General features: G+C 38.9%; 1 protein-coding gene across 1 annotated transcript in view; it reads right to left on the bottom strand.

Annotated features, from left to right (window-relative positions):
• The window catches only part of AGMO (alkylglycerol monooxygenase), a 195,082-nt gene that overhangs the window by 171,545 nt on the left and 1,241 nt on the right, over positions 1-22,296 (bottom strand). Inside the window, exons 2-3 of the mRNA XM_026843119.1 lie at positions 15,615-15,745; positions 2,328-2,479 (exon numbers count right to left, since the gene is read on the bottom strand). Of these exons, the coding sequence (XP_026698920.1) occupies positions 2,328-2,479; positions 15,615-15,745 (283 nt within the window). The remainder of the gene's footprint in view (positions 1-2,327; positions 2,480-15,614; positions 15,746-22,296) is intronic.

The raw sequence follows: 22,296 nt of genomic DNA, 5'->3' as shown, positions 1-22,296 counted from the left end.
ACAACATGAAAGAAGGTGCTAAAAAGCTAAGGGTTTGAGCTATCAAATTATTGCTTGGCAACAGGAAAAGCTACACGATAATGATTCTTTGTATCAAAAATATAGCAAGTATTAAGAAAAAACTGCAAAACATATCTGAATGTTAGTTTTCCAGTCTGAAACAATTAGTGCTGTTATTTACGTCCCCACACATAAGCCCACACAGCTTGAATTTCCTGGGATACACATGTGCTATCAATTTTTAACGTTGCTCTAGGATCCAAGCCTGAATCACCAGGCCCTGTCACTTTCGAGAGCAAGAGTGTGTTTTGTGTGCTTGCACCAGTGACTGTTCCAGTGCCCTGGCTTCTCAAAGTGCAAAAGTATTTTTCAGGAATTTACATTTTACTTTTTAAAGCCATCTCCTACACTTAAATTTCCTTAGCAACTTCCAAACCATCTGACTTTTGCAGCTGTGTTGCCATGCTATGGATTTCATCATTGCTTGACCAGAGAAAAGAGTGTTCGTTAAGATAAAATCTCCATTTAGAGTGATTTTCTATAATGTTGCATTAGTTCCCGGTCGAGTAACACAGACCTAACAGCAAATAGTATTTCTGTAACCTGAAAAGTAAATTAACATTTATAAAATAGCTCAGCAATGACCTTCTTAAGACAAAAGCTGTATTTTCTTAGCCATTTCCTCAACTCCATTACATATAGACAGAATTGGTTTGGATTTCAATTCTAAATCTGCTAGTAAGATTCGTTTCAAAGTGTGCAATCCCTTCAAAATATAGAAGAACAGGCAAGCTTAAGTGCAAAGTTGCTGTAGGAACAGAACTACGTGCAATTGATTTGGAAAGCACAGAGCTGACCCTGCTCCCTTCTCTGCCAGTAGGAATTTTACCATGGACTCCAGTGAAAGCACAGCAAGGCTAGTGATTTTCTAACACTTGAAGGCAATTATTTTTGTTTTAAAATTCAGGAATATCTCCTGCTCTGGTCCAGTTCTCAGCCTGAGGCTGTAGCCCTGCCAGCACTGTTAATGTCATTGTTTGCGAAGCGTATTCCCAGTCTTGCGTACACCCACACAGGGCTCCCAGCTCCTGGCCGCAATGTCCCCCCTGCTGCATTGTTCCAGCTCCCCCTGCTTCCTTACCTCCCACCCCGGCCCCCCCCCATTGTTGTCCCCTTGCACTCACCCTGCATTGTTCTCACGCCTGCCTGCCATCCCCACCCAGGAGGGACCCTTCCTCCCTCCCACTCCCCGCAGCAGCTCAGGCTCCTTTCTTACCTACTTCCATATAGACTGCTGACCTATTGGCATCAAAACATTTTTCCTTACTGAAGGTGCATTACATAAACTATCGTTACCAGATCCCACAGCTTTTCTGAGCTGTGAGCGCTCTGCCTTCAGAAGCCCAGTCTGAAGTTTCTTAAACAACACAAAGATTCTTATTTCAATGCTACAGACTTTAGATTAGGCCCAAAATTAGGATTGATGGAAAGTGTTATTGCATTTTCAGATAGGAAATAAAATGTTAGAGCAAAAATATGCTGTCACTATAGAACAGAATTATGTAATGAGACAGACACACAGGGACCAATACTATTACATCTTCACAATACATATGTACAGAAATAACTGCCATGATATGCATGGGCTTCATTGTTACAATAAATAAAAGTTAAATCCGTTCTAAATTGTAATTTTCCTCTTTCATGTATAAAAGCAAGTAGGGTTAAAAAAACGTACTTCTAAAAAAACAAGGCAAGACTCGCATTTACGTAGTCATGTTAGTTGCAGACAGAATTTTGAAAATACTTTATACATACATGTATACTATGTCCGTATATAAAGTATAGAAACATATTTATTCATCAAAAAGGTTTTTAAAAACACACAGAAAGAGATGAAGTTAGCCAGCGGTCCCATCATTATTTTGGCCACCTTGCTTTTTACTGCTCTCCATTGTGTACATCCATGAGGTTCTTTTGAAAGAGTTATCTGTACTGTGCTGTATTTTTCATTCAGGCATATAGAGATACTAACCCTAAATTTTTCTGTACTTCCTATTTTTTTCCTATGATACTTCACTTTTATTATGATACTTCTTCCAGAATGATACTCCCTTTTTTCACAAAATCACATTTATTATACAGAGAATGATGTATAAACAGTTTTCCATGCTCAAATAAAAGTGAGTCTTTGCTAATCCTTGGGAAGAACAGCTATATATGCTTAGAGTAGATTAACTATAGAAACAAAAAACAGTACCTCATTTTATTAGTAAATTATTAATACATTTTGTATTTTAATACCTGGAAAACTCGTTAACTCTTACCGTGGCTTATGCGATGAAAGCAGTAGTATGCAAAGTCCACTCCCAGGAATGTCAAATACCACGTCCATGGTGAGTCCCAGGGCAGTTCAAAGAGTCTGTAGTTATTCCATACGTAGATATAACTAATTAAGTCAACACTTCTGAATAAAACACTGAAATAGAGAACCAAATATTTTTATCAGTAATTTTGTCAACTTTAATTACAGAACCTTTTCACTATACATTTACCACTTATCTTTGTCTTTTTGTAACACATAAAACCAGTCTCCAAGTTCTGCAACCTCTGTCAAGTAACACTACTATTGACTTCAGCGAAACCTTTGCTTAAAGTCTACGAGATTTTTAAAACCAACCCTTACCCACCTGCCACCTGTATTGTGGTTTTAGACATGCTCAAAGGCTGAAGCGCTCCAGTGCTCTGCAGGTGCTATGGTGTTCTGTTTTCCTCAATCAGGAAGAAACCTACCCTTACTAAACTCACAAATCAGAAGTGACTGAAGTATAGCAGCAATTATGCTCAAACACTAACGTATGACATTATCTTGTCTGCTTCCATTGTAAGGAAGGGCACAGAAGGTGACAGGACTTTTGGAAGCAGTGAGACACCTGATCAGCCCAGTGTATCACTGAACTTCATTTTAAAAGAGGATAAATGCAGCAGGAAAAGACAAAGCCCAGTGCCTCTGAAGAGAAGGGAAAGGACAATTCATACAGCAAAATAGCACAGCTGACAGAAAGGGGGAGAAAAAAATCGTTAATTTGCAAAGGCAGGAAAGCCATCAGAAGTTCCTGGATTACAGGGAGTGAGCAGCTACCCCTGACCTAAAGCAAGTCAGTGCTGAGACCAGGAGAAGGAGAAAGAAAGTAGCTCTGGGATGGGCAGGCCAGATGCTGTAGTAACTCTCCACAGCTGTTCAGGTTAATAGAAATTTGGGCTGCCCCAGTCACACTCTCCCCTCAGTGACCCACCACCTGCCACCTCATTTCACTGACCTGGGAGCTGAGTTGCCTCCAAACAAATTGCTTTGGTTTTGCTGGGTGAGTTTTTGGACAGATGAGGAAATGTTAACCCCAGCATGAGAGAGATGAGAGGCCATAGACACAGGAGTGGCCCAGGTGACAACTGGCTTACGTAGTGGTGAAGTGGTGCCTCACCTGCAGATTGATGCATATTTAAACTGTCATTTTTGTAGAAGGGAGTAGACCGCAGCATGATTTGCAGCAGCTTCCTCACACCCCCTCCTGCTACCCTCCTTTGCTGAGTTGATGAAAATGTTTGTGGGACTGTGGTGAACTGAACTGGGGTAGCTACTGAAAAGCAGCAAGCAGAAAAAAAAAAAAGGGAAAAGATACTTATTGTAGGAAAGTCACACATATCCTTTTTATGCCAGTGGATGAAACACACCTCAGTTTAAGGCCTAAGAGTCAGAAATAAGATTATCATTAGCACCATCATCTACATACAGAAAAAATTAATCTCTTTCTCAGATGTTTTGCTGCTGGTATATTTTTTGGCAGGCGGGGGGTGGAGGAAGCATCATCAGAACAACATCTTTGTGTAAAGTTGCCCAAGATTTTAGAAATCTATAAATCATATTCATGATTTAAGGAAGACTGAGGGATTCAAATTCAGGGAAGTTCAAAGGAATATGCAAATGGTGTACCTGCAAGACACTACTTGAATGAGGTGGTAGCAAACTGCACATAGGTCTCATAGTCTTGCAAAACCTCAGCTGAAATACTGTCACAGACCAACATCTTTCACTTCAGTCTCAACCTGGAACTTCACCTTACACTGAAATCAGCTAAAAGAGTCTCCATTCATCTCTCTGTCCATGGCTGCTCATTCTTGTCTCAAGTGCCACTTCTCAATGGTACTTCTTCACAAACCCTGTTTTTTGGTTGGGTTTTGTTTTGGTTTTTGTTTCTTTTTTTCCAGATTGATTATTTTTTATATAGTTTATGGCATGGCCCCCAAAATACTTGAATTTGCAAAATTAAAAAAGAGGATATATTATACTCCTTCTCCTCTAAAGCCTTGTTTCACACACCTGGAAACCATCCCTGAAAACAGTTTAGCCATGTCCTGTCCTTTTGAGTAGTTGCACTGAAACACAAGGAAACCTCAGCAAACATGGCTGTTTCAGCTCACAAACCATCCCACATGCTATGACTGAACTTTGCAGCAGCTTCCATATTTTTGCAAAGACATCCATTCAAAGCTTTTATACTTCTGGCATTAGCACCTCTTCCCCATAACAGTGTTTTGAATAAGGCTAGAAGGAAACATCTTGAGTTTCTGTGCTGCTAGCTTCTCCGTTACCGAGGGACAATGTCATCTGAAAATCCCAAGCTCCCAAAAATAGCCTCCAAGCAGATAGTATCACATCCACTATTTTATCCCAAGAAACTGAAGCTTAAGGAGTTGTCGCTTAGGAAGAGAACTAGTATCTTTTCCACAGCCAGCTGCCACATCTTACCTGCAACTCATTCCTACCTTTACTACAATCATCCTAGGTTTTGTCTTGGACAAAACCAAAACACAACAAAAACCATGAAGTTTCTTTTCAGCAGCTGGCAGATGAAGAATTTCTCTTGACTAGCAATGACAGGTGTATCTGCCACTTCAGAAACAACTTAGCTATGCCCAGAAGTTGGACCATACACACCTGGAACATGTTTAATTTTCATAAGAGCTGTGTTCTATAAATATTTTTAAAGAAGATTATATGTGTCCAACCAGATTTTTGCAATTCACCTCATGCGGCATCTGTAAAGTTCAGTATAAATTCTGAACCCCTTTCACAACAGGTCAGAAAGGAGCTGATATTATTCAAGCACGAAGGAATGGGCATTTCTTAACATCTTTTCAATGACCAGGAAATTTAAAACACCTCTTGCAACATAGAGTATCAGTTATTATTAGGTACTGTTTTCTTACTTTATTCTTTTGCTTTTATTAACCTATAATGCCTTTGCAGTACATCCAAAGATATGTGAACTGGTACATTTCCTCCATTTTTGATCAGCTTTCAGTATTTCACCCTCGAGTTTTGGTGGTTGTTTTTTTTTTTTTCTTTTTCCATAGGCTGAGGCCAAGAGGTAAAACTTGAGCTAACCCTGGAACACATTTTTTTGTATAAGTAATTTGCTGTGCATTCTTTCCTTCATGCTTGAATCACAACTCTACAGCACATAGCACTAGCTGATTACTGTAATTAATTTAGAATAATCCATCATATCACTATGCAATACTGGAGAAAAAAAGAGTTGCTTAGCTAAGTATTTTTAAAAAATTTACGGTGTGATGGATAGGGAAGTCCAGAGCTTGCATTCAATTACGATTCTAAAAGTTCACTTGGAGTTTTAAAGGTTTATATTGCCCATTTTCTTATCCCTCAAGTTCCATTTTCACTTCTTGAAAATACTGAAGAGAACTTAAGAAAACTTTTTGCTTATTTAAATATTAGGTTTTAACCATAAATATGACAGAAGCAGATAGGTAAGACTTTTGTCATCTAGTCCAATCATCTGCATATGGAGCAATAAATCCTAGAACAGACAGACTGAATAGAAAACCTTATTATGCAAAACATTGCATAGATTTATATTCTTGGATTTTGAACATTTCTACTGAAAATTTTCTTATTATGTGCAAAGTATGCACTTAGGCAACTATTTTAACTTTGAGAGTTCATTCTCGTCTCCTAGATTCTAAAGTTCATACATACTTTATTCCAAGGTGATAATACTTGCTTTAATAAACCATTTCCCCCATTCTCCTTCCACTGGGTGAGATTATCACTTTCTCTAATTAAAAAAGTCCAAGAAGGAAATTCTGGGAGATGAACTCTCCATGTGGACATGAAGACCTACTTATAGTAGATCCCTATGGGATAATGAAGGAGGGAAAAGGTGGAGGATATTCAACTGGAGAAAAAGGCAGCTACCCATTTCAGGTAATACAAGATCCCATTTTTCTTCATCCAACCCACAGATCAGTTTTAGAGCCTGAAAGTTTTAGAAAGCCTGTTTCATGGTGCCCAGGACAGTCACCAGAAGGGAAAAAGGGTGAGAGACAGTAGCTCTCTTCTCTCTTCTGAGCATGGAGGAAGATCCATGTATTGAAAGTGAAGACCCCAAGGAAACTGCCTCAGCTCTCGCCACTGTTGGAGTCATCACCTCATGTCACACTGGGAACTGACCTGGGGCCCCTGAGCTAAAAACACAACTCTACAGCTGGACCTACAAAGGCTTGGCTCTCAAGGGCTCTAGCAGACTTGCATCCTTCGAGGTCAGACACAGAGGGAAACATGTTAAGACACCCTGATCACAAGGTTATATTATCATTAAAAATAGTGAGGTATTACTAATACGGTTTCCCTGGGTTAAATAAATTCAGTTTTTCTAGCCTGATTCAAACTATATGAATATGAAGTTTCAAAATGTTGAACAAAGGCAGTTTCTCCTCAATAATTTGAAATTATTCAGACCATACATGTAACAGCAGGATACATGAATAATTAAATACTCTGTAAGCCTTTGTTTCAGATGGAAAGCATAAGGATTTCTATTTCCATGCATACTCATAGAGCTTTCTTTTCCAGATGAAAAACTGGTTCCAGTCACAATTGAAATAAACATTTTGATAACACGATTTCAGTAAAGAGGAGAAGGGGGGAGGTAGAAGAGCCTTGAGAAAAGGTCCATTTGCAAAACAAAGCAAACCTCCTGCAACTGAAATCCCCTTTTATTTCCTGTACAGGTGCCAGGTCTTGAACAGACACCCAATTTATTACCTTGTCAGCTGACTTATTAGGGTTGACACAAATCGAGCTGAAATATGCCTGACATACTGCAGTCAAGGCTTTTTTCACACTTTAGCACAAAGCCAAACTTTCCACAAGGTGAAGGGAAAGGGAGAGGGAGCTGTGGGAGTTCTATTCCCTGTTTTCTATCATCAAGATGAATATGATCCTCTCCCATTCTTAATATGCAAAACCAGTCATGAAATAACCTAAGGCTAAAAAATAATTCACCAAAATGATACAGCTGGGAAATGATTATCAGGCTCTGGAAAGCCCTTGATTACAGGAAATAGCACCTACATTTTGAGAAAATGTTCCCACCAGACACAAAAAGCTGAATCAAAGCCTCTCCTCTTCCTCAGTACGGCTTTCTTCTCTAGCATTTTAGCCTAAATAATGCAAATCCCACAATCCCTCAAGGAGAAAAAAACACCATCTAATGCAAAATGAAGTAAAAGGGAGGTGAATCCGGTATCCCTACTAGCTGTATTGTATGCACTACTGCACACAGTATTGCAGAATGTTTTGTCTGATAGACCTGAGCTTTTCTTTACCAAACCTATTCCTGTTTCACTTTACTTTTTATTCTCTAAGAGACTAATATTAATTTACAGTAGTGGGTGGAACAAAACATGAAATAATAGGTTTTTGGAAGGAAAAGAACAAAAGTTAGTGTTACACTTTTTTTAACTCTAAATCCTGCCAATATAATGCAAGCCACTTGTTTATCTTTACTCTTTTATACACAAAAAAGCAATTAAAGTCCAGCACAACTTAAATATTTTAACGAGAAGTTCTACTGCATTTAGTGATACAATCCATAGTAGTAACACATTTTGTCCTAAAATATCCAAGCTCTTCTGGTAAATTTAATTACATGTGACCTTTAAAAGATTACAAACCTAGTTCAAAAGCTTCAGTACAGCTGAGCTTCTGTCATGGTAGCTTCCTTTATGAGAATAGAAATTATATTTCTTTAGGCTTATTTATACCTGCCCAGCACACTGGGCAGTAAATTCTGTTCTAGTAAATTCAGGACACACAATGCTGGGAGATTCTAGAACGTCATATTCTGTGAGGTAACGGACCTGACTTTTCAATGTTTGTCTAAAAAGCACCATATAAATTTAATACAAATGCTTATTTAGTACCTTTTTCCAACAGAGGATCTGATTTTTCTCTCCTGCTTTGTTGTTCCACTGAAGTCAGCAAATTTGCATTACAGTTTAAGTTAGATTAGGAACAAGTTTATAACAGTAAGTAATGAGGAAAGAGAAAACGGTATTCTATTCAACTCAGATTAGTTCTCCTGAATTTATCTAGAACAAAGATAACAAAGGTAACATGACTGTTTCTGTTGTCTCTAAAAATATAGTGAAATAACTTCAGTGAGACTTCATAGCACATTAAATGATGAAATAAGGAAAAATATTTACATGGTAATTTCTAATGAACTGCTTTGCTCATACTTCTGAACTTTTAAAATGATAGTTTGTTTTTGTCTATGATATACACAGTGGTGAAAGTCTATTCTTTTCAGACCTGTAACGCTGATTTACAGAATCGTTTAGAGACGTTTTCCCCAATTTCCATAACTTCAAGATGTTGACCCAGGAAACTAAGTTGGCCAGCTCTAAAAATGCTACCCCTGTGCTCCACCTAGTGGAATGCTGATTTATACTTAATGCATCTTTTAGCAGAGAAGCGCTTCAGTCAGAAGGGTACTCTACACAGCAGCAGTTCCTTATATTTTTTTCAAAATGTGTGTAAACTGACAGAATGTGTCTTAAATAAAAATACAGAAATATAGAATAAAAATTACACAATTAATGGGTTTGAGAAACTGATATTTTGTGAGCTACAGAGACTACTGAACTTAATTAATAACATATTTTCAGTAAGGGTAAACTCAGTTCACAGTCTGTACTTTCACAGAAGAGCACAAGTATGTTTGAGAACAAACAATGACAGCTTGTGTTTGTTTCTAAAGACATGGCAGGTGCAATGCTGGGCTCTGAGATTCAGGAACAGGCAATCACTGAGCCATTTACTAGCCTCACTGTATAGAAAAAGGCAATGATGCAATAATAAGGTTGTAGATAAATATGCATTCTGCAAACAGCTGTGTCTGTGTAAGAGGTTACAACCTAAAAAGAGTAATTGGCTCCCTGACAGGCTTGCGTGAAATACAGCAATCTCTAGAATGTATGGTAGGTAGGGAGTACCAGTTGTTTCAGTCAATTAGTTGGAGATCATCCTGACTTTATCAAGTCTCTCTCCCAAATACTTACTTTTAATGTTTAGTAGCTTATATGTAATTTCATTAGAAACTCCAGTGTTTTAAACTCTGGCTCAGAGTTTAGTCTAGTTTTGACACTTCTTTAGTCATCACCAAAAAGTGAAAATCACCAAAAATGCATGCCAGGCTGTCTAAAGCTGCTCTGCCAGCAGGTCTGCCCACACGGGTGCTCTCTAAAAATATAGTGAAATAACTTCACTATATGGGTGCTTCAAACAAAATGAACCAGGTTAACAGAATCCTACATTTTAAACCACTGAAGGCAATGCTGCTGATATGCCTGGGAAAGACTCACCACTGAGAGAAGTGGAGACGGAAACAGGGGATTGGGGAGGTGGTGATGAACACCTGACAGCAGGCAGGAAGCACTAGTATCTTTACTGGCCACAGCTGGATTTGGACTTGCCTGAGGACACAGCATGATCTACACCAAATTTATAAAACTGTGTTAAACTGATGCAGAGAGAAGACAGTAACTCATGCGGATTAATTATCCTATCTTTTACTGATTTAGTTCCACTCAATTCATCAACAACAAACCAGATCAAAAAACTCTAATTAGACCAAAGATTGTTCACATAGATAATCACTACCATAAGCTTAACTGAACTGATTTAGAAAATCTCTTTCAGAGTCAGATTTGCCTGCTGAAAATGCTACCAGCTCCCGCTGCACAGCACTACCCCCTTAACTGAAACTGTTATCCTACTCTGACTACTTTACTTACAGAAGATAAGTGAGTTATTTCAAAACCTGTTCTTTTGACAGAGCTGAGGGCTGTGACCTTCTGGCAAAATGTGGGAACAATTATCAGTGTATATGGGACAGCGCAGCCAGGAAGGATGGTCATGGCTGCAGGTTCAGTAGCACCTGAGCCTAGGGCCTGACAGCTCTTGGCTGCCACATTCCCACTCACTTATCTGTCTCTCTGCCTTAAGCAAATACCTTTTTGCTCCCACAGTGAACTGAAGTAACTCCACACTGGATCACATGAGCACCTGAACCAACACAAGAGAAACAGAGGACTATGTAAATGAGTACAGGAAGGACAGAAGTGCAGTAGCCAGAAGTTATGTTGGACTTGCCATTTAACCAGGTTAAGTGATTACCCTTCCAGTTTGGCCCCATCTGCTCATCACTGCCCTAACTGTGGTGGTTACCAGCCCTCAGACCTGCCAGCATAATTGCATGCATAGCTGCTCCCTGACCTGGCTCTGTCAAAATGAATGCAGCTGAGCTTAAACACCTCTTTTATAGTTCTTGGGGGGCTTTTGTTTCTGCTTTTAGCTGGATCACTTTGTCAGGACCAGGTTAGGGAGCAATTAAATGTGCAGTTATGTTGGCAGATCTGAGGGGGCAGCTGGATCACAAGCAACACATCTGACCATGCTCTAAATAAACATCTGTCCAAAGTCTTAGTCAAACAGATGTGGAGAAAAAATGTACCTAATAAGTCTCAAAGTGAAAATGTAATTTATGAGAAACCACATGTATCAAATTTTTCGCTAAGAGATGCAGTCACTAATTTATGGGATTATAAATTTCTAGTCATACATGAAGTATCTAGCAGATATTTCAGGACATACTTTGAATGGATAAATCCATGCAGGCAAGTATTTTGTGTTCTGTCAGGACACTGCCAGCTCCACAGGGTTGTGAACTGCTTGCACCAACTTGAACCAAACATATTCTAATCAGCTCTGCATATTGCTACTATTAAGAATTGAAAACTTCTGGTTTCAGATTGCAATTTTACGCATGTTTTAAAGCGGATAACTCAGTAATGCTACAAAAGCGTTGAGCATGTCTTGTCCTGCAACCCTGACAGCTTTTTTTCCAAGCCCATTTCTTGTGCTAGCAAAAGATTTTGCACAGCCACAGGAAGAATTGATGCAGGTTAATATGATGGGGCATTCTGGACCTGCCTCCTGGGCCACTTCACCACTGGGCAACACAAATGCTGATGCTGGTAAAAGGGGCGAGAAGATGTGGAGGCAGGAATGAGCAGCCAGAAGTACAGGGCAGTCAAAGGTGCTTCATTTGGCAGAAGTGCTGATCTAAAATGCACATGAAACAGCCTCTTCAACCTAACTTCTGGAAAAAGATTATTTAAAATCTAGATGACACACAAAACTGAATACACTGGTCTACAGCAGAAAGGATTTGTACTCCTTTGATTCAATTACTGATGTGCAGATACCTTAAGATGCATAATAGCATGAACTAATCAAAAAGCATTTCCTTGTTCCTTTCTGATGTTCAGCAATGCTTCAGAGAACTCTAATCTCCTCTGTTTCAGAAACCAAAGTAAATAATGTATAGAAATGGTAATGTTCTCTTTAGAAATGGAGAATTTCATTGCAGACTTGACTGACAAAACTGTTAGACATATATATATATACACACACACACTGTAGGACTGTGCTGCAGAGTTGAACACTAAAAATTGGCAATTGAGCATGACCATAAAGAACGGAGACTTTCCCAACCTAGTTTGAAAATGTGCCTACATCAGTTATCCCCCAAACACTTTTTGATTTATGTTCTGCTGCTTTAAAAGAAGAAATGGGCCAATATGAAATAATGCACATACTTGTATAGTGGATATTTATACCCAAAATAACTTTCTCCAGGGAGAATATTTTTAAAGCAGCATTTCAAGTCTCCTGGCAATGGCTAGTTAGAAAAGTTATTTATTTATTTAGAATAAAAGTTCTCAGAAATTTTTTAACCACCACCATTTAGGATGCTGGGAGCAAGCCTAGTAATTCAAGTCTCTCCCTTTTCCCCAAATTACTTTTCATTGCTTATAACATTTAGTATTCATGCATGCAGAGGAATACACAGTATGCATTAAGGCAGAGAAAATTATATTTAAGAAATGTATGAGCTATTTTACAAGAGATGATATGTACGCACAAAGCAATTCTACTACATGCTGTTGAGTCTAATAAGCCTAAAACCAAAACACATTGACTTGTCCAATTAGACTTTTTCTCTTACACTTACATTTTTAATATTTGGCATACGAATATCAACAATTTATGATTTGCATTTTCTCCAACAATGAAGTAAGAAACACTGAATAAATACTCTTTTCCCTCAAGATATGCAGTACTTCTGTTATACAGGCTGTGAAATGGAAAAACATACTTAGAGGCTGAATATGGTCTGTGACTCCTCATTTTTTCATTAAACATAAAGACCTCTTTGCAACAATGCATCTGAAGCTTCAAACTAATAGACTGAAGGCCACCATTTTAGATTCAACCACAGATTTTTTAAGGAAGTGGCAAACCATTGCTGCTAGTTGAGAAAATGAAAATCAGTCCCTGGGAGAGGATACAATCAATGGTGTGTTAATCTAACCTTCAGCTGTTAATGATTTGCACTACTATTTCCCCTGATGCTGTGGGTTCTGCTGAAATATTGTTTTAGCAGTTTCTGTCAGCTTTCCCTACCTTTTCTGCTTGAAAGGGAAAGACTGAAGTGAAAGTCTTAGCAACAGATTTTGCATATGCTTTTCTTTTTCCCCCCTTTTTTTTTGACCCAGTTCTTTCACACCATGAAAGAAGAAGACAGAAGGGTAAACTCTTCTGGATTTTTAGTTCAAGCCTTTTTAGCCAGTCTAGGATTCACAACTCACAAAAGAGACATTACACTAAGCAGTCACCATTAGAACTGTGGTATTAACATGCCATTAAATAATTAAGGAAGTCTGTATTTTGCCTGCTTCTTTCACCTTCAGCCAGAAAGTTAAAAGCATTACAGATTTTTGGAAAGAACTGCTGAGGAGGGTCTTCTATTCCCAGCCGTGAGAGCCGCACAAGTGGCCTGGAAGAGACTTCTTGTGCTGGTGTGGCAACAACTAAGTGTACCGATCCTGCAGATTGGCCTGAGCCTGTGAAGTTTGTGTCCTTAAGGGTCATTTGGTTCACTCAATTGAAACAATCTTGCAAAATAATTCTTAGCCGAAAGAAAACTGCATAGCCTTCAAGCCAAATTCTGCAGCAAAGTACTGAGTGCCAAAATAATAAAAGTACTCAGCACCTTGCAAAGCTGTGTTCCACACACGCAACAATAATCTTCTTAGCAAGCATTTCTTCCAGGAATAAGTGCATCTGAAGCATTTTAGCGTTCTTAAAATAAAGCCAAAAGGCCTCACAAAACCATTCAAAATCACCTTACATATATCTCAGTCCTCCTGTTTAACTTAAGCTATCCTAAATATTTCAGATTTTTTTAATAAAAAGTATTTAACACTGTAGACCTGTGAAGTGTATGACTGTCTAGAAAATTTGGGTTAAGCTGAAAAGCAACATTTGAACTATTTCAGTATTAGCTGCATGGAAACTAGAGTAAGCCTTTAGACTTTTGTGTGTACCAACACACAACCCTGATAACGTATGATTAAATATTCAATTTATTACAGCTTAAAATATAATGAAAAACTGAATATTTCTCCTTCAAGATCATACTCACAAGGCATATTAAAAGCAACAAAATGGTCTGAATATGGGTTGTACAATAGCTGCAAAATTAACTTCATGAAATTCTCAAATAACAGACATTATGTTTGAGTATTTCTCATGCTGAAAGCTCATGCCTCTTATTTGCAGATATATGAAGAGTTTGGGAGAGTGTGTCTGCCATTATTTATCTACAAAACTCCTTAAAAGGATTCATCCATTACATTTACCACTGATAACTAACATGATGCATCACAAGTTGTCTTTTTTTAATAAGAAAGGTTTAAAAAAAAAATCAAGTAAGTGTCAAATGTTCAATAGATTATAAAGTGGGTAATTGACACATTTCAGAAAATGGCTGCTACCCACCAGAAGGGATAATTTTTTTTGTTGCAGTGCTCTTGTAGTGTATTTTATCAATAACCTGGATTGAAAGAAAAGATTTCTAGTAAAATTTGCAATGACAAAAAACCAGGAATCTCTAAGTAACAAAGATAACATTTCCTGGATTCAAGCTATTTCAAGATGATCAAATGTACAATCCATGTATTTCTATGTGGCCAAATATAAGAACATACTACTTATGAATGAGGAATGTAAGCCACAGAACCTAAAAAAATATTTGGGGATGAAGGATGGCTCAGAGGACCTGGAATATATAAAGGGAGAAACAACAAGTAGAAATAGAGAACAAATGACTTCATTATTTGGCACTGAGGTAATAACTGCTGAACTACGGAGTGCACTTGAGACATCAGCAGTAAGAAGGCTGAAAAACTGCAGAAGATTCAGAAAAAGGACTGTGGGAATAATTTAAAGACTTGACACCATATAGTCAAATTTAAACAACAGAAACTTTTCTTCATGTAATGAGCAGATTATATGCAATTGGGTGGTAAACTGTAAATTCATACATGGTGAATAGAAATATAGTCCCATTCTAACAGAAAAGATATAAAATCTATCATCTGGAAGCTCATATCATGCAAAGGCAGATCTAAAACATGGTATTGCTTAGACATAATGAAAGCTCCTGAAAAACACTTAGAGCAATTTATATAAAGAATTTGCTGGATTCCCTATTACTGAATATTTAGCAATTCACAGTGGATATTTCTTTAAAACACAACCCTGTTCACCTTGAACTGATTCAGGTAAATCTTAAGGCCTTTACATTGGAGAGTAGAGTAGATGATCATGTTTGCAACAATCCTCTCAGGCATTAAAATCCACTGAAGTCCAATGCAAGATTATGACTGAGGTCAAAGAACTTTGGATCGCATGCATATTCACAATTCTATCAATCTGGTTATATTTTTAAAGGCTAATGAAAATAATGGACTTGGCTTGTTGATTCTGTTTTGTTTCCTTCTTTCTGAAGTTTAATGAAAGAAAACTCAGATTTTTACACACAGTCTAACATAAAATACAGTCAAGTCAGCTGAAGTCGCAGAATCACCAAAAGGTGACAGCCAAGATCAAATATAGAGGAATATAACTGGAGCTGGAAAATATCTTGCAAGTATCATATTTAGCCTTACAGATTAGAAAGACATTTACACTCTTCATGCAACTTCATTTTAGCAAAGTGAGATCCAGATGCCCTGTTTAATCATTTTGGGTTAGCAATAACAACTTCGATATATACTTCTCTTTTCTTCCTTTTTAGTGATTAAAAACAATCTAAAGCTAATATAACATGTATACTTACTCTGGCAGTCGAGACAGGATACCTAAAGAAAGAGAACTTATGCCATCATTGATCCGACCTGACAGCTTACGCTTCTGAACCCAGCTGACAGCAAACTCCAGGCCAATAAAAGCAATGAAGAATGGAATACTCTGAAAAATAGTTTGAAGAAAAGAAGTCACAACACAAACAGAATTAGATCCACCTTTCCTAACAGCAGTTTATGCAGCCAGATACTTCTCAGATTGGCTGGCACCTTACTAGCTAGTACAATAAAGCTCCACATGGACTTTATGAATCAGAACCACCATGGCTACCATTTAATCCACAACACCAGCATAAATCCAGCGCACTAACCTCCTTCCATATTATTTTCTTTTGTACCTTCTGCACACAAATTGTTAAATGGCACCAAAAAGAAACACAAAAGTCTTTCCAAATTCATATTTCTCGCATTCATGAAAATCAGTAAGAGAAGAGACATTTGTGGGCTCCTCTAACCACAAGGTAAAATAGAAATCTCCTTTTGATTTGATATGTGAATGGTTTTTGAATGTGTTCAGCCACTGAATTTGGCATCCAACAATATTATCTGAAAGACACAGTAAAATAAGTTTCTTTCTATTCTGCATTTCTGTTGCCATGCTTTTTGCTGCAGGTGGTAACAGCTCTTCTGTATGCTTTTTCATCAGAGAAGCCAGTAACTATGCAGCCCATTCCAATTTGGGGCATACAACATAATTCTCTTTCCAGACCAAGCAGCAATGATAGAATGTTCCCTTTTTTCTTTTGGGTTGTACTAACTGTAAAATAATTTTATGTCTTTCTGAAAGAAAAGTACAATGATGAGTGAGACTGAAATATTTCTCACTCACAACACAGCTTCAGTCTAGGATTCAACTCACACTGTCCAAGATCAACTGGCAAGTTGAAAACGCACAACAGCAGCATCCAGTAGAGAAAGGTATGGCTGGGACTAGTGGTAGGACCAGTAATACCATTGTGACAACACTATTTTTCAGCAGTAGTGGAAGATTGTTACAGCTGTTCACAAATTTTCATCAGCACAGGCTAGAAAAAAGCATTGTATAACAGTAATTGGTAGAGCATACACTTTTTTACTGGCACTGGAGTCCCAACAGTCCCTGCACTTCATGGGTGGAAGGAACGACAAGGCAGCGGCAGCACATCAGCCACTGCCACCAAAATCTAGAAGGCCTGTGGCAAGGAAATAAGGAAGGAGCTATTTTACTTGCATCAGGTCTCTGTGCACATGAATGTTCCTTCAACTGCCTCCCTCACTCTGTAGAAAATTTTTAGGTGATCATGGAGACATTCAGACAACTCCTTCTCAGTGGTATTAAGGCATAAAATTTCCACCATGTTTTGGAGGGTAAGAGAAATGAAAGACCAGTGAGAGTTTATGCACCATTATGGGAGGCATCACACTGCCAAACTTGCCCTGTTTGTCTTCTGCTGTCCCTTTCAAGCAACCTGCAAACAAATACAGATTCACAGACTAAAACCCTCCAAACTGCACTGCTGTAGAAGAGAGGCTGCTCCTGCCTGTATGACATTTTAATGGAAGAAGCATGTTGCCTCTGCAAATGCCATTGCATTTTGGAGGGTGCTCATTTTTGTTGCCAAGTGAGATATGATCCGGGAATTCCTACCAGGCTGGGACACTAAAGAACCTAAGATGGATATAGACCAGATTGCTCAGTCAAAGAAGAATTGGATGATTCAAACCATGCAAGCAGCAAAAGATTTATAGCGTCTAGGAAATGTGAAAGTTCATAAACTTCAGCAGCTCAGGGTTAGGTTACAATAACAGATGAACAGAGATTAATATCAACATGGCACTTTTTAATTTAGATGCCTAACTTGCTCTTTAACAGCATTTAAGGTATCTAGAAGCCTGCTTGGGATATGCACTAACTAATGATATAAAAAACTCTGAAAGCAAAGGAAGACCTATAGATAAAGTCTAAACAGTACCCAAGAAAACTAACATGGTAAATCTTTGGATATTTGAAATCAGTAATAAATAAAGAAATAAATAAAAAACAAACCCACCACAACCTTCCACTTGAAATCATTGAAACATTGTAGGAAAATATAAATACTTGTTTTGCTCCAGCTGCTTAATTTCTAAGTAGACAAGACTTTTAATGTGCTTTTTGTTAATTGATACAACTGAAGAACATATTCCTATCTTCTCAAACAAATGTTGATGACCACAGCTGTATATATATATATATTCCAGAAGAGATAAAAAGGGTCTTATTAAGAACAACTAAGAAATACTTGACCACAATATTAGGAACGAGGTCTATCAGAGACTACAGGCAGTTTGAAGTTACGGAACACCAGAAGCTGCACAGCAAGTTGAATGGGCTCAGGGCAAAAAAAAAATGGGATGCTGCATTCAGGAAATGAAAATAGTGAACAGGAAATATATGATGCCTGTATTTTATGTGGTGATTCACCTTATCTAAGCAACCTCCGAAATGGTTAAAATACTTGACTTTATACTAATATGCACTAATATAACCTCTTTCCCAATGACTTCATTAAATATTTTCTTCCCACTATGAAGCTGTGAGACAGTCAAGAATTTGACAGCACTTTTTCACTCACAGATAGGGAGTGTCATAGCAAAGAGGATAGAGAAACATTTACACAGCCTTAACCTCCTGCCCATCAAGGAGCTTGCAAAAGGAAAGATTTATGGCATACCTCTTAGTATCTAAGAAATTACCAACTCTTTCCCACACACCCACATTAAGCATTGTCCAAAGCAGATCAAAGAGATCAACTATGTCAAGACTAGTATGTATTATTTATGTGACTGTAACATCTAAGAGCTATTGTCATGGAGCAGGGTTGTACCATGTTAGATTTCCTTCTGTACAAACACAAGGAAAAAGCACTCCTTGTCCAAAACAGCCTATAGTCTAAGGATGAGATGTAAGACAATAGAAGGATAATACAAATAATTCAGAAGAAAAGCAGACAGTAAGACAGACAACAAAAAAAAAAAAGTTCAAAATGGCACAAAATTAAGAAATAGCCATTGTTGGCATCACATGCCAGAGACAGAAGCTGGATCCTTTTGATATCTTCTGGTCTATACATGTTTTACTCTCTCTCTGTTTCCAGTTTCTTTCTCTTCACCCATCACCCATAATACTTAATGGAGGTTTGCATTAGCTTGTGGTATACTTGAATAACTGATCCATACCTTGAAAGCTCTGAGCACTGAATAAGAAGGGTTCCTTTATAGGTAATAAACTCTTACAGAATGCCAAAGACCATTTAAAATCAGTTGCTGCTTCATGCAGTTGCAAAAAAAATAATATTCTAAGTTGAAATTCATCATAAACTCATGGTTTTATTGCAAGACTTGAAACAGTTTCTGTTTTCTTAAAGTCCCATGTCCTTACAACATGAGAATCTCAACTTTCATCTAAAACTAAACACAAAAGTTCTGTGCCTCATTATTTAGAAGTAAAGCCTAAAACATGAATTGAGTGTAAATGTGAACTTAATCTTACAGTGATTGTTATCATACATATTTAATAATCATACAATGATTATTAAATTTAAAGCTTTCATTTTGGGGCTCTCGGCAAGGAGGAACACTGTGCTCTCTTCCCAAGTCTAACTCATGAAAGTCCTTACTGAGCAAAAGAGATAATATCAGAATGTAGTAAGGGGCAAAGTGAAGTTGTTCATGAAAACTATATTTGGCAATGTCCTGGTTTTGGCAAAAAGCAGCACTCCATCTGCCTATCTGTAAATTATAAGAAAATCGAAAAAAAAAGAGCATGCAGAGCATAATCTTATATCCATAGCAAAGGGGATGCTCATGAAAGGACAGCATAAGCATCAGTATACATTGTAAGCATCGGGATGTTCTGTCCTCGGGAAAGAAAATTGACTTACGCTTTCCCTTCTCCTCCTAGAAATAAGGCAAAATCAAGGGTTTCAAATTCTACATGACAGAAGCTCCAGGATTTGGACCCCTTCTCCCAGAATTCTGGAGATTAGTTGGAAAGGTGACTTTTCCCTGGGCACTGCTGCAAGACCTTTGCTACTACTCACTGGTAGCTGATTAGCTCATGTTTTAAACAGGCCTTGGGGCCTTCATGTACAGCTCTGCCAATATACAGAGCATGACGCAGGGACAGTGAGCTCTCCTGTCTCTGAAATGGAAGTAATATAACCACAGCCAGAAAGTACACCACACAAGTTCTGGAGTCAGAGCTGCTTCACCCACTGCTGTCATTTGCTGCCCAGATGTAACAGTACACCTGACCTGCTCAGAGGAGCTGCTTCTATAAAGTGCATATATTTTGGAAATCACCAAAGTTCTCAATTTTGCAGACCACCAAAACCATGAATATTTGAGTGAATTAGAAGGTTCTGCCACCTGCCTCATGTTGGAAAGTGCATATCCCTGCAGCTGTAGCCATGTGTCTAAGGTACCAGAAATACCCTCATCCATCTGATATGCACGAGATCATACAGCCAAGATCTAAATGACACTTCTATACGGTGTCTCAGAAAAAAAAGAAAAAAAACAAACAAACAAAACCCCCAAAACTGCTTAGGAGACAATGATGTAATCAGTAGTTTGTTTCACAACTGCATTATCATTACTGTCTTTTAGAGTGAATTAAGTGACCTGAGGCCTTCATTTATTACCAGCTCCACACTAGAAATTTATTGTTGTGTGGGGCTGAGCTCAGACATCTGCTTCTGCCTTTGTACCAATTCAAGGGGTTACCACTGTCACTATTAAATCTAGCCCTGCTGAATCCAATGGATCTGCTGCTCTCGCAATTTGTTCCCTACACAGTCGAAGAGAAGCTGCTAGACTAGTAGGTCAAATAAACAATAGTGAAAAGCAGCTGGAGAGGGGCTGTAGGTAGCTACCTTCTGCCCACAAACACATGGCCAGAAGAAGAGGTGTGAACACTGCCTAAACTCAGACCAAAGCCATACAGTTAAGACAGTTATACCACTAAAAGATTTTTACACACCCACTTAACCAAGCATCAAAAGATCTCTTCTGGCAACAAACCCACCTGGGGAAGGGGGTGGGGGGTTAGATGGATTCTAGTACAACTAACCTAAGACAGCTATTACAGGAGAGCAGAATCGTAATAGGAAAATTTTAGGGTTTTTTTTTTTGTGAGGTATATATTCCCTTACAAACTTATCATGATGCTCTCTACAACAGCAGAAGCCTGCAGGTGTTTTTACAATGCAAAGAATTAATAAGAATCCTTCCTCAAACTTTTACAGCTGTGTGCCCAGTAACAGAAATTCCAGGTTTGGCCAAGGTCTGAGCTGAATATTGCACAGCTCTACATGGGAGAAGAAAGGTCAGGCATGTTAAGGGATGCTGCTGGCAAGAAAGTGAATGATATGTGAAAGTAAATGAAATGCAGGGACAGTAAACGGGACTGAGATATGCAATAGATAAAGCTGGAAGGAGAGACCAGGCGACTAGCAGAGACCAGGCAAAACTGTCAAGCTCTAGACAGTCTTCCTCAATCATGACGCTACAGCTTAGTTGCAAAATGCCTCCGAGGAAAGCAGTCCATCGACCAGACACTGCATGCACAGGCTGGGTTTGCGGCAGCTGTCTGCTTACACTACCCAAAAGGGCAATGTTTGCTGGTAACAGCCATCAGCAAGGGGCTGCTTCATATTACAATTCCCAGAAAGCTGCTGACAGTGCTACACTGCTCTGCACAACCCAGGACACCCCCATTACAGCCCAATAGCAGCTGCTGCACAGCAGTCCAAGCACCTGGCAGAGGAGCTAGTCAGAGATACCAGCACCCCTATAAAAAGTGTGGACCTTCAGTGAAGCTGGACTGAATTTACTTTGACAAGGGCAAAATAGTGTTTATCTGCTGTCTCCATGAAAAGCTCATATCGGTTCCAGGTTCAGCGGGAGCTAGGTGCCCAGATATGTGCAATAGGTAGGACAGAAGGGAGCAAAGGTACCTCCATGGCAGCAGATAAATGGGCAGGGCAGACGGGGAGGGAGGGATCTGCTGCTGCCTGCTGACAGGGGAGTTCTCACCCCTGACCCCTGTACTCTTGCCTTGGAGCTTTAGGAGATGGCGGCATCCCAACACAAATATTTGTTCTCAATTCTCTTAAACAATCTTTATTTTTAATTTTAAACAGAATGTTTTATTTCTCTTTCTTTGACCGAGCTCGTAGCACTCACCTTAAGGGCGCAAAGGGACCTGACTTTTTGCTTGCTTTAAGAACCGTATTAGCCAAACACAGTATCATGTTTTCTAGCTTACTCAGTTCAGTTTGCTGTCACTATATCCAGCAGCACCGACAAGCTGAACAATGGTTCGCATCAACCCTCAGACACCTGGGGTGCTTCTCTGAAAACCTTTAGCTCCTAGCATCAGGCGGAAGCATCCGAGCCTTCATTTAAAACACATTAAAACCGACTGCGTGGTTCCACGGGCAGCTTGCAGACAGCCAGCCAGCCCAGGAACGAAAGCGGTCAGAGAAAGTCAAGGTATTTAACCTTCACTTAGGTGCCCTTTGGTGGACAGTCTCCCTGGGCCTCCCTCCTGCCGCCTCTGAAGGCGGGCGGGCAGGCGGCAGCTGCGGGCGGGGGGCGGTGCGCGGCGAAGGATGCGGCGGAGGAGGGGAGGGC

Source organism: Athene cunicularia (genome assembly GCF_003259725.1).
Source record: "Athene cunicularia isolate RWA chromosome 2 unlocalized genomic scaffold, athCun1 chr2_part1, whole genome shotgun sequence".
Taxonomy (NCBI): Eukaryota; Metazoa; Chordata; class Aves; order Strigiformes; family Strigidae; genus Athene; species Athene cunicularia.
Note: the sequence above shows the minus strand (reverse complement) of the source record. Positions and strands in the feature narration are given on the sequence as shown.